At 42.5% G+C, this 12,228-nt stretch overlaps 1 protein-coding gene across 1 annotated transcript in view; it reads right to left on the minus strand.

The window, feature by feature from the left end:
- Window positions 1-12,228, minus strand: part of rin3 (Ras and Rab interactor 3) — a 61,451-nt gene that overhangs the window by 35,836 nt on the left and 13,387 nt on the right. The window contains 9 exon segments of the mRNA XM_034195422.1: window positions 4,657-4,689; window positions 4,692-4,747; window positions 4,858-4,883; window positions 4,885-4,935; window positions 5,022-5,099; window positions 5,102-5,134; window positions 6,265-6,539; window positions 6,542-6,569; window positions 6,571-6,832. Coding sequence (XP_034051313.1) covers window positions 4,657-4,689; window positions 4,692-4,747; window positions 4,858-4,883; window positions 4,885-4,935; window positions 5,022-5,099; window positions 5,102-5,134; window positions 6,265-6,539; window positions 6,542-6,569; window positions 6,571-6,832 — 842 coding nt within the window.

Genomic DNA, 12,228 nt, shown 5'->3' on the forward strand with positions numbered 1-12,228 from the left:
TTTTCCTGATGCTGGAGTCCTCAACATCGAGGTAACTGCATGCTGGATAATGCCCAGAGAAACGCGCCATATGGCCAAAATGTAGCTGGCGTTCCCTCACCTACAGAAGTCTCCCTCAGATGCAAATTTGTTCCAGTGGTACCTGAGGATCCTCCAAAGAAAACCGAGTTCAAAGATCTAGTCATCCCGTTGTAGCGAGTCAGCTGGGGTCTCACAAGCATACAATACGACAGAAACACCGAACCCGAACAGGCTTGGATGTAATTACATGCTATTTTGGATGTACATTGAAGCCCGAAGGCAACGGTGTTTTAAGCCTTTTTTTCTCAGTGAAGGTATGCGCTCTGTGAGTGCTGTAGTTTATTTATCGCCCCAAAACCACTAGTTTGATGTGCTGATTCCAGCAGTGTCCCGAGACTTTTTTCTGCTCCCAGTATTCCCAACTTGTAAGCGTTACAACCACCAACAAGCATTTGCATTTATAAAGATGGCATTTATTAGTGTTCATCAGACAAATGCAGAAGTTAAAATAATTAATGAACTTTCAAGATTGATCATTTAAGTAAAAACAAAAAATATAAAACCAAGTTTTACATCCCCGGTTGTGCTAAAGCTATCAAACCTGTGCTGTTTCCTAATGCTGTTAAAATATTTTTTGTTATCGTTCTGATTAATTTATTTTGAATTTTATTGTTTCAAGTTCTGTGTTGTATTGACTGAAAAATTTATGCCATGATTCCACACAGTCCGATACAGTAGGTGGAAGTATGCATGTATGTAATGTAAATTAGCCCATTTTTAAAAAGCCTGCCTATAACTTGACAGTTAAAGGCAGTAAAATCTGCCAGCCCACAGAGTTGATGTGACCCACTTACATTCACTCTCAAGCACCTAAACCAGAGTTGAGTCAGATGGAAAGGAAGAATCAGTTTGTCCGAGTCGCTGTGCAGCTACAGCATTTTTTTTGTGTGTCCCTCAAGAATCGCTTTGAAAAATCTTTCTTTCGCCATCATTGCACAGTCAGCTTCGACTCATGATGAGATATAAACTAAATTTAAGAACACTGACAAAGTTAAAAATAATTTTGGATGACTTATAGCAAGTCACTTGGCACTTCAAGCACAACGCTCTAGATAACTCTGGGACTTCATGAGATAACTACGGTGCTAATAGTCAGGTTTAAACTCGGATTTTGATGAACTTATATCAAATCAGTTGATACCACAAACCACGCTGTGGCCTCATAAGCTAGCTAAACACGCTAATTAGTCATGTTAAAATTAAATGCCGATTATCCCAGTAGATGGAAGGAAGGGACTTCTGGGAAGGAAAGGGTGACTGCCTGGACCGCCACAGCTACCGCACACTAACCTCTGTGGCGGTTAAGGTGCTAGCCACAGGATCAGTCCCAGCATTAGCTGCCAGAAACCAGAGCAATGTGGCTTCACACCAAAGAAGTCAACCTCTATGGCATCCTAGATTTGTGAGTACTCAATGAACAGAAGCAGAATATTGACAGTTCTTCCCTTGCAGCCGATGTTTATTTTTGCATAATGTTTGATTGGGTTGACAGGGTAAACCAATCAAACATTGGGCAGGTAGGATCCCCCAGAGCGGGGGATCCTACCTGCCCAGATGGAACGTATCTGCGGGCTATGTTCTCGACTCCTGGGGGTCTTGGCGTATTGCATGCTTGGCACCTTTCTACATTGAGGACGTGAAGGATTTATTCATTTTTGGTCTTATGGTAGCAGGGCTGGTACTTTCTGGCTTATGTGCTGCCCCAATTTACCGGAAAATTGGCAAGATGGCGGCATCAAGAACCACAGCCCCTCACTTGTCTGTCATGATTAATGAGGTTGGCAAGGCAGTGCATTCTCAGACTGCGATGACTCTTGATGATGCAAATTGGATGACATCTTGGAGCAAATGCGTGCCTTGCAGTTGAAGTTGAAGGTTTCAGAGGCCGGTGAATATTCTTAATTCATAATTGGGATTTGGTTGTTCAAGTGGAACTATTAACAAGTGTTTTTCACTGCTCAACCACAACACTCCAGGCTTATCAAGCCTGAAGGACAAATTGCCCGACTGTTTTTCCTCCAGAGGAATGTCTTTGGCTTTGGTGAGATATTCGGCTCCTTTCTTATCTCAACCCACAAAGACAGTAAACTGACAGACTTCCACATGGACAAGACTGAAGCATGCTCCATTTTTTCCCCTATACTATACCTCCCTTCCTGCCCCCCCCCATCACACACCCCATCCCAGCCACCACTCATGCCACCCCATTTCCCCTCTGGGGGCTGCGCGGTTTTTAGCTGCGGCAGGTTCCCGTTACCCCCAAGCTAGCGGCGATGCGACTCAGTTGCAGCGCCTTCACCCACTTTGCCTCAATCGGCTGACGGACTGCTTCAAGTTTAGTGCACATAAACAATGTCAAATGTATGTGTTGTCTTTAATTCTGATGTGTGCCATTATTACGGTAACAAGTCATAATTGTGGATTAATTGCTGTGTCATGAGGTACTTGGAGCTTAAACGTAATTGCCCTTTTTGGGGATCAATAAAGTTGTCTGACGTCTGACGGGTTAGTGTCAGGCACATCCTGACAATTCCCAGGATCTCAGCATGTTGCTGTTCATCGTAGCTGGCACAGGTACTATGAGCATTGTGAAGCGCACAAATGTCTCACATGTTCCCGGTGAATATGGTGTTTGTCGTGGTTCCTTCATGCTCTGGTCAATGTTGCTTGGTCTTGGTGTTGGACAGGGTTGTGTACAACATGGCTTGTGTGCCTTCTCAGAAAGAAAAGCTACGGACTCCGACTTTGTTTGATGATACTGTGTGGAATCGACTGCAGCAATCCAAAGGCTGAGTGAGGTATCAGACTGTCCTGAATTAAGACAAGATCCAGCCTTTCAAAGACTCCCGGACTCAAGCAAGTATAGCTGTGTCGCAAAGTGTCAACCTCTAGAAACCTTCCGTTATCAGCAGTGATGTTCTTGTCTCTGGGTCTTTGGCCTTTGAGTGGAGAGGTGTTGGGGTACAGCTTAAGCCCTCCTCCCTTTATACTGGATGGCGTCCTTTCAGAATCCCTTGTATGTCCAAAGAAATGGCCAGGATGCACAAGGGACACACAAGGATGAAAAATGTTTCTGTGTAATGCTCCAGCGTCCTTTGAGGGTTGGTTCTGTGTTCTAAAATGCAATTTTTTGGCATTCTGTTAGCGACCCTACATGTCCACTGAGCTTCCTCTGTGCGACCACTGTGATTTCCAGCTATCTTGACGATCATTCTGCTTCCTCTGTGCTTCTCTCTGCATCCCCTTTGCTTCCTTTGTACCATGTATGTTTGCAGGGGTGGGAGGGGGGCAGAAGAAAAGAGCAGAGCTTTCCATCACGTTCTCAGCAAGAATTCGAGAACGCGCTATGACAATTCTGGTGCTTAAGAATGCAGTGTTCCATTCATTCGTAGAAAACGTTCAAGCCTACTGCTCCAGTGAGTCGTCATGAAAAGAAAACACCAACAAAATATTTTTCAGGCGTTTGGCAATAGTAGAATGCATACTGACAGCAGCGGATAGATGGCCGCTTTTTGAGAGATGAGGAGGACCAGTCTCTTCCTGGGTGGTTTCCATCCAGGATTTGTGGCAGTTGTGTGTTGTGATGGATGCTGCAGTGAGCAGCACTGGTACATGATACCTGAACTGATTCATATAGTTTGTGCGAACTGACATTATTGAGCCCTTCTCAGATTGTAGCGGACCACAGGTTTCGCCACTATCCCCAGACCACACATTCTATTTATTCTTTAATTCTGGTTCTAGTTTCTCTTTTGTTCACTTTTTGCCAACATACTTGGCATCACATTTCTCCCTACGGTTGTCTGCTTGTTAGCTGGGCGTGGTGACTAGCACACAATGTGTCCACTATTCAGCATGCAGGCAAGTGACATGTGATATTCAATGACAGTTACATTTATCCCCCACAACCCGTTCCTGGATAAGCGGTTGAAGATGAGTGTGAGTTAGGTTTATCCATCCATCCATCCCATCCATGCGCTTACTCCAATTAAGGGTCACAGGGGAGGGGAGCATCAGGGGGCTGGAGCCTATCCCAGCAGTCATAGGATGCGAGGCAGGGTACACCCTGGACAGGATGCCAGTCTGTAGCAGGGCCACATATAGAAAGACAAACACATTCACACCGCATGCCACACCTACAGACAATTTAAAGTTTCCAATTCGCCTAACCTGCATACGTCTTTAGATGTGGGAGGAAGCCAGATCACCTGGGTGGGAAGTGACCCCATGGCCTTTTTGCTGCAAGGCAGCAGTGCTAACCACTAAGGCACTGTGCTGCCCAATTATGTTTCAACAGTAACCCAGCATCCAATAACCATTCATAACTTGTTAACTGACACCCACATGAAAGCAGGTGTCTCCACTAACCAGCCAGCAGGTGGCTATGGGATATTAGGTAGGTAAAAGAAAGCTGCTCATTCAATTCATCTGAAGACTCAAATATTACAGATGTGATAAGCTTTGTCCTCATGATATAGTAAGTCCCTTCGGCTGCTCCCTGTTTGCACGCGGGGTTGCCACAGCAAATCCAAGGTGGACAAAATTATTGCACAGATCTAAATGCAGCGTTATTACCTGCTCCCAGAGCAGAGACGACCTCCAGCTCTCTTTTCTGGTTGCCATTGGTAACGACCTGGGTAACCTCAGTGGGACAGGCAGGATGTCCCTGAATGGTGGATTCAGGAATAAAGAGCAAAGAGTATTGAGATAAAGCGCATGATTCTGTGTGGACTGCTGATTTTTGTGTGTAGTGGCGTGTGCGCCACATGCTGACACCAGTAGAAGGACACCAGTTTAAAGACTGTCATCAAAAACCAGAGTAGAGCCGTCTAAGTGGAGAAATGAAACAGAAAACTGTCTGACGATGGCCAGAAAATGGTCCGCAACGTGTGCAGTACAATCCAAGCTTTGCGGGTACATTGCAACTGTGTAACACTCACCTGTCTGTGTTGTTTGACCGTCAGGTTTTGCACAAGCGGGATGCCGTCCTCATCAGGCAGGCGGAACGGACAGCTCCGTGACCCCGTCCTCGGTTGCCGTGAACCATGAAGGCCTGGAAAAGTCAACATCAGTGGTTACAAGACTGAGGTCAGAGAAAAAAACGCTGACTCAGGTGCTGCAAAATCTGCAGTGCACATCGAAATCCAGGACTCATTATTTTTTTTTTCCCATTTAACCAAGCAACACCCTGATTCTAAATATCTATGAACAAAATAATCAACCAAATCCTGAGCCTGGATTTATATTGCAGTAGGCTGAGTACTCAAACTTTAGTCAAAGACTAAAACTGGTGGTGTGATATGTGGACAGACGAGGCAAGTCAGCCCGTCCACATGGAGACGTGGACTTAGACGTATTTGCAAAGTCTTGTGTCGTTATAGGTGTTTCATCACACAAAACCAGCGTTTTCAGAGTCCAAAACTGCTACTTTTAAAAACAAGTCTCAGGGTTGATAAATCTGAAAACCCCAGATTCGTGTTTTCGTGTGGACAGCCTTACACAGAACCTTTCTGAAATTCTGATGTCATAGGCGCCTGTCTGTATCCTCCAGCTGGTCATAAAAATGACATGTTAAGAGTGTAATTTAACCTATAACATTTAACATTTATTACTTCTGCCTACTCCATTTTGAACCAGGAACTTCTGCACTGGAAAACAAGTGTTCTTAACCAAATAATTATCAATCATAATGACTCAATCACCATGATATTCTTGCAAGTTTTTGCAATGCTCATCATTGATTTGACATTTAGTCACTTTTCACTGTTGGTGGAAAGCACAGCAGGCCCATACGTATTTGGACAGCAGCACAATTTTAGTATTTTTGCATCCATTTCATTTTAAGTCCATTGTGGTGGAGTGGAATCAAGACGTGTTTATACTGCAACAGACGGGTGTCCTGTCCAGGGTGCACCACCATTCACCCTAAGACTGCTGGGACAGACTCCCAGCCCCCCATGACCCTTGATTGGAGTAAATTGATTCATGAATGAAGATGTGCTTGTAGTGTCAACTTTTAGGCCCATTTGTATACACAGTGGTGCTACTTTTGACAGGAGGACTTCCATGTGAAATATGCTGAAAAATAAGTTACCAAGGAAAGTCATTCCAAAGAGTACTTAAGTTTGACTTGGAGCCTTTCACCCAGCCATTGTTGAATTTTTGTGTAAGCATGCATCTTACCCCCGTCATCTCCTTCTCCAGGATACTCCTGGTTTTGGTTTTGCTGAGTCCTTTGGGTTTCCATACTGAAGTGGTCTGAACTAAACAATCTGTAGGGCTCAGTGCTGGACAAGCTAGACAGGATGGGGGGAGGAGAGAAGGAGGTAAAGGGCAAGAGGACAAAGAAACTGTGGGATTTTAAAGGAGGAGGAAGACAAGGAGTGGAGTCAGAGGAACAGGAGCAGGGGTAGCAGTGGTCAGTAGGGGAGAAGGTGTCGGGGAAACGGGTGTAGGGAGAGAGGAGGTGGAAGAGTGGGGGGAGGATTGTTGGAGAAAGAGAGGAGCCAAAGGTTTAGAGACGGGAGGAAGAGGAGGACGGCAAGGACGGCGGAGAGTGGATGGAGGAAGAGGAGGACGAGAGGGGAGCAGGGAGGGCTTCACGGTTACTGGCAGAGGTTTGGGTCGAGATGGCCGCGAGGGAGGCTGTGAGGAGGGTAGGGGAGGTGCAGAGAGAGGAAGAGATGGAAGGATAAGGGCTGGAGCAGCATTGGAAGGAGGGTCCAGTGCGCCACTCTCAGGGCTGGTTTGGCTGTTGACAAAAACAGAAGGAGGAAGTCAGTCTGGAGGTGCAGGAGCACATGCTGAGGCTGTGTTAAGACCTCAGTGATTCATCTTTCACTGGCTGGACTTAACGGTTTCAGACCACAAGTATTTAAGTTGGTGATGTTATATTAGGGTTTATAACCCATAAATTTGTAAATTTTGTGTTAATCAAGGTCATATTTTTTGGCCACCTCAAAGCACAAATCTTAATTATGATTCAGAGGTCACCATCAATTTTGTGTTTTGGTAATGCATCCATCTATCTAGTATATATCTATCTTTCTATCTATGGTTTAGCAGACCCCATTGCAGAGAACCACAGTGATGGAAAGGAAAAGTAGGTTTATTGTCCCTACAGGAGAAGAAGCAGACAAACAGACTTGGTGGTTAACAGGCAGAGTTCAGGCACATGGATGATCAGTCCAACAGGTAACAGTCTGTTGAACGAAGGCAGCAGAGGGTTATAAAAAACAGGCAAAAAGTTAGCAACAGAGAGTTCTCATATCAAGCAATCCATCCAAACAAGGAACACAGGACGTCACCAAAGGTTTCTATCAGGAAGGCAAAAACTGGAAACAAGAACTGGGATATTAATGTGAGAAAGCAGGACAAACCTGTACAATCTGAGAATGAGGGAATGCTCTAACAGTGCTTAAGTAGTCAACCAAACAATCAAATGTGAAAGTGTGGAAATGTGAAACCAGAAGGCCAGACACACGAAGTTAAGCTACACTAAACAAACAGAAGAACTGTCAAAGTAAAAACTCAGCAGGATATTTATCACAGAGCAGAATTGGCCAGATAACACGGCGAACAAGAGCAATCCAAGATTTTTAATGTTTGCCAATCTGGATCCAGATCACCTCCAAAAATCAGTGGAGTCTTCCATGCCCTAATATCTATCTGTGGTGCAATTTTGGTGAGAATCCATGAAGCAGTTTTGACGTAATCCTTCAAAGCCTATGTAAAGTGAAATCATGATCCAGAATCCAGATCCGTATTATCTAAAACTTTAATGGAGTCTTCCATGCCCTAATATTTATCTATGGTGAAAATTTAATCAAAATACTTGCAGTAGTTTTGATGTAATCCTGCTATAACAGACAGACAAATAAATAAATAAATAATCGTCAATGATTTTATTGCATCCTTGGTGGACATAATAAAAGTAACACATGGAGAAGAATACTAGAGACAGATTAACGCAGAGAATATCACCAGAACGTGACCCATGGCACCATCCCACAACGAAACGTCCACTACCAGCAAGGCAAGTTGTATAGTTTTACGGACACACTCCTGCCACAGCATTGTCAAAATGAAAAACCTTTCAAAACACATAATTTCAAACTAAATTAATGCAATATGTATTTATCATTATGAGTCTTTTTGGAACAATTTTACTAACTAATACTTTTTGTCCAGGTAACTTGATCCTCTTCTTTCGACAAATTTGGATGTTACATAGAGTTATATTCTCTCAAAATTCTACAATGCCAGAATTATTATGTAAACTCATAACAGGAACTTATGGTTATTAATGTTTCAAATTACATCACGTTACAGCTCAGCTTGTTATTATGTTTTCCCCTTTCGTCCATCAGTGTTCGCTCACTACTGTGGATGTGGTATAGAGCCGCTTGGGATTTGGCTCAAGTTTTACACTGGATGCCCTTCCTGACACAACTCCAGCTCCACATGGACAAACATGGCTGCGACAGTACTGTAAAACTGTTCCAATGTAAAATTCACATATGCCAGGGCCAGGCACAGTGGCACAATATTCATACTGTACATAAAATGACATCAGTAGGGAAAAACTGCCTGAAGCCATCAAATCACAAAGTAAGCCTGGACGTACCTGCAGAACACGTAGTGCCACATCAAGCTTACTGTTATCAAAAAAACACACAAACACATTTGTTCAACAATCTTAATTCAAATAAAGTGCATGCTTTATGAATCAAAGGCCAAATTCAAAACCAAACCCTGTATTATTACCGTATGTCATCTGTTAATTCCCTCCTGTGTTAGACTGTCTTTGGTGAATTCTTCCATGTTTGTTCCGTGTATCTTAACTTCCTGTTTCTGGCCTTCTGGGTTCATTTACTCTTGCTTTCATTGTTGTTGTTGCCTTAATAGCTGCCGTTAGAGCATTCACTCTGTGCCAGATTGTCTAGGATGGTTCCTGCTTTCTCGCATTCTGATTGCCAATGTTTTTGCCTCTTTCTTGCAGACCCACATTGCCTGTTCAAGGTTGGATAATGTCTCTGCTGCAGCCTCAGAAAGACTTACCTGTTGGACTGATCACCAGTGTACCAGAACTCTGCCTGTTTCCTGTTGTTTAACTGCCAATTATCTCTGCAGAACAATACACATGCTTTTACCAGCCTTCCACTGTAGTTGTCTGTATAGGGGGACCTCTGTGCTCAGTTGGTTACACTTGCATAATTTTGTAATTGCTTACTGAATTTAAGTGCAGTAAGGGAACATGTTAAAAGGGAAGTTATTAAGCACATTTTATTAACTTTATTTATTTATTTTTTGATTGCACAACAAATTCACACTGACACACATACCGGTGCTGACTGAGTTCAGGATTTTGATGGGTTGTGGTAAAGTTGGTATTGTTTTTCTCCTGTAATTTTATTCCCTGTTCATACAGTGCTCTCCTAAAGTATTGGAACACTTGGTATTTCACACATTTTAATTTGTTTATGGCCATTTCAAATACAAAAAAATAAAAACACAAAAACATACTAAAATCTAATCTAATAATATCTTCCTTAAAATTGCTTAATTAAAATATAAAAGCCAAGATGATGAGTTGCATAAGTAATGGAGTATTTTGATATAATACCACTAAATAATCAGTTTTAATTTAATTTAATTAATTTAATTAGCTTATAATGGGCCAAATCACAGCAAAAGCCATCTCAAGGCGCCTTACATAAAACAAGTCAACATAAAATTGAATAAATAATTAAAAATGAATAAAAAATTCAAATACATAAATAAAAACAGAAGTAAAAGAATAAAATAATAAAAATAAAAACTATCCATAAGAAAGAGAATAAAAATAGGTTTTGAGTCTTGACTTAAAAATGTCCACAGACTCAGACTGCCTCACAGACTCAGACTGCCTCACGGTCGCAGGAAGACTGTTCCACAGGGTGGGTGCACGATACGAAAAGGCTATTCTTCAGTTTTATTGCCAGTTTTCTTCAGACAGGTCAGGGGATGGATACATGAACATTTCCAAGTCACTGAATATGTTTTGGACTTTATTCAGATCAATTATGAAGAAATACAAATAGTAAGGCTCTCTGTGGTAAATCCGTGTGGAGTAGACAGTTCTCAAGAACTATCACATTGATGAGCTTATAACAAGTCAAAGCTCTGTATGAAAACAGGCATTTTCATACAGAGCACAACACAACCATTATTTTCTGTCTTGGAGGGACTGTTTATGGTCTTTTTAATGAAGGTTTTCATTACTCTAAACAGCAAAGATGTAGGTGTCAGTTGATGGATTTTAATTGGTCATGGTTGGATAGCTGTAAAATAATGTGAAAAGGAGGATCTAAAGTTGAATTCAGGATAAACAGTTTATTGGTTTTTGCACTTTGGTTAAATCTCGGATAACGACAAACTTTGTTTTTACAAAGAAATGGAAGCTCTCCCATCTTCTGAAAATAGAATTTAATGGTTGGTTGGAACTTTCTGTGCCTATTGTTTAATGTCTTAGATTTTTTTTGTTTGTTTGTTTTCACGTCATTTATTTTCTATTCTGCTTTTACCGTTATACTATTTAGTTTGTATATTAATTTGTAACTCCTCCTTTTTGAGGATGTAACTTTGAGGACTGTGTATATATATGTGTATATATATATATATATATATATATATATATATTTGCTTTTAATGTTACTAATAATTCAAAATGTAAAATTTTCTCTCTCTCTCCCTTTGTTTTTTGTCCGCCATAGCAATTGACAGATTTGCTGAAAATGAACAAAATTACAGTTTACAATTCAGAAATTTCATTTAACACAGCTGTTAAGTAGATTAAACAATATTAAGTCCCTTCGGCTGCTCCCTTGTTTGCACTCAGGGTCGCCACAGTAAACCCGAGGTGGATCTGCATAAGTTTCACTCCGGATGCCCTTCCTGATGCAGCTACACATTACATGGACAAAAAGTGTCAGGGGTGGGATTTGAACCAGGAACCTTCTACAATTCAACCGGTTGAATTGTAGAAGAGACCAAGAGATTGTCATGGCGGTGCACAGAATTGCAGCGGCTAAGTGCCTTAGAGGTCGGTGCTATGTGTGGATGTTTATGTACGTGTCTTTCTTAATTTTGTGTACGTTATGTCGAGCAAATAACGCCTACAACAGACATGATCTTCTTAAGATTGGACTTCGCAGTGAACAAGAGACAAGTGAGTTCATCAAAATACATAAGATTCCAGTGGAGTTAGCAAGGAGCCCCGGCTCTCCTGTGGTTTACTATTCCAGCAAGGAGGAAGTGCAGGTGGCGTGGAAAAAGAAGGCAGAAGCGAGGCTGCTGAGCTGGCGCGCTAGTAAGGCTACGGAGGCAGCCACTTCGACCACCGCTTCCCAGCCTATTTCTCACGAATGCAAGATCCCTTGTGAACAAAATGGATGAGTTAAGATTACAGTAAACAACACTGTGAAGGACGCATGCATCCTGCTCTTCACATAGACGTGGCTTCAGAGTTCAATTCCGGACTCTGCTATCGAGATAGCAGAATTGAGATATTCCAACATTAAGCTGGGCTACAGGGCAAGGGCACTTCTACATCTTGGCCAGTGTGACCACCTGTCCTTACTGCTAATCCCTGCATATGCCCCCGTCAGAAAAACTGCTTCCATCATCACAAAGACTGTTGCCGCATGGCCAGAGGGTGCCTCCCAGCAGCTGCAGGACTGCTTTGAGAGGATCGACTGGGGTTTTTTCGAACATCATGACCTGGAGGCGTTCACAGACAGGGTTCTGTGCTACATCAAACACTGCATAGACACTGTCACAGTGAACAAAATATCGACCTACAGACAGGAGGTGGAGCAGCTCTCAACATGGTGCAAGGCTAATAACCTGCTCCTCAACACAGCAAAAACTAAAGAACTCATTATTGACTACAGGAGGAAGAAAACAGAGGTCACACCACTATTTATAAACGGGGACTGTGTGGAGAGGGTATAGCAGACTTTTGCTTTCTTGGAGTGCACATCGAAAAAGGCCTTCCCTGAAGCGTGAACACCACTGAGCTGCTGAAAAAGGCCCAGCAGAGATTGTACTTCCTGAGACTACTCAGGAGGAATAACATCACACAACATCTGCTGGTGACCTTTACCA

Source organism: Thalassophryne amazonica, chromosome 19 (genome assembly GCF_902500255.1).
Source record: "Thalassophryne amazonica chromosome 19, fThaAma1.1, whole genome shotgun sequence".
NCBI lineage: Eukaryota > Metazoa > Chordata > Actinopteri > Batrachoidiformes > Batrachoididae > Thalassophryne > Thalassophryne amazonica.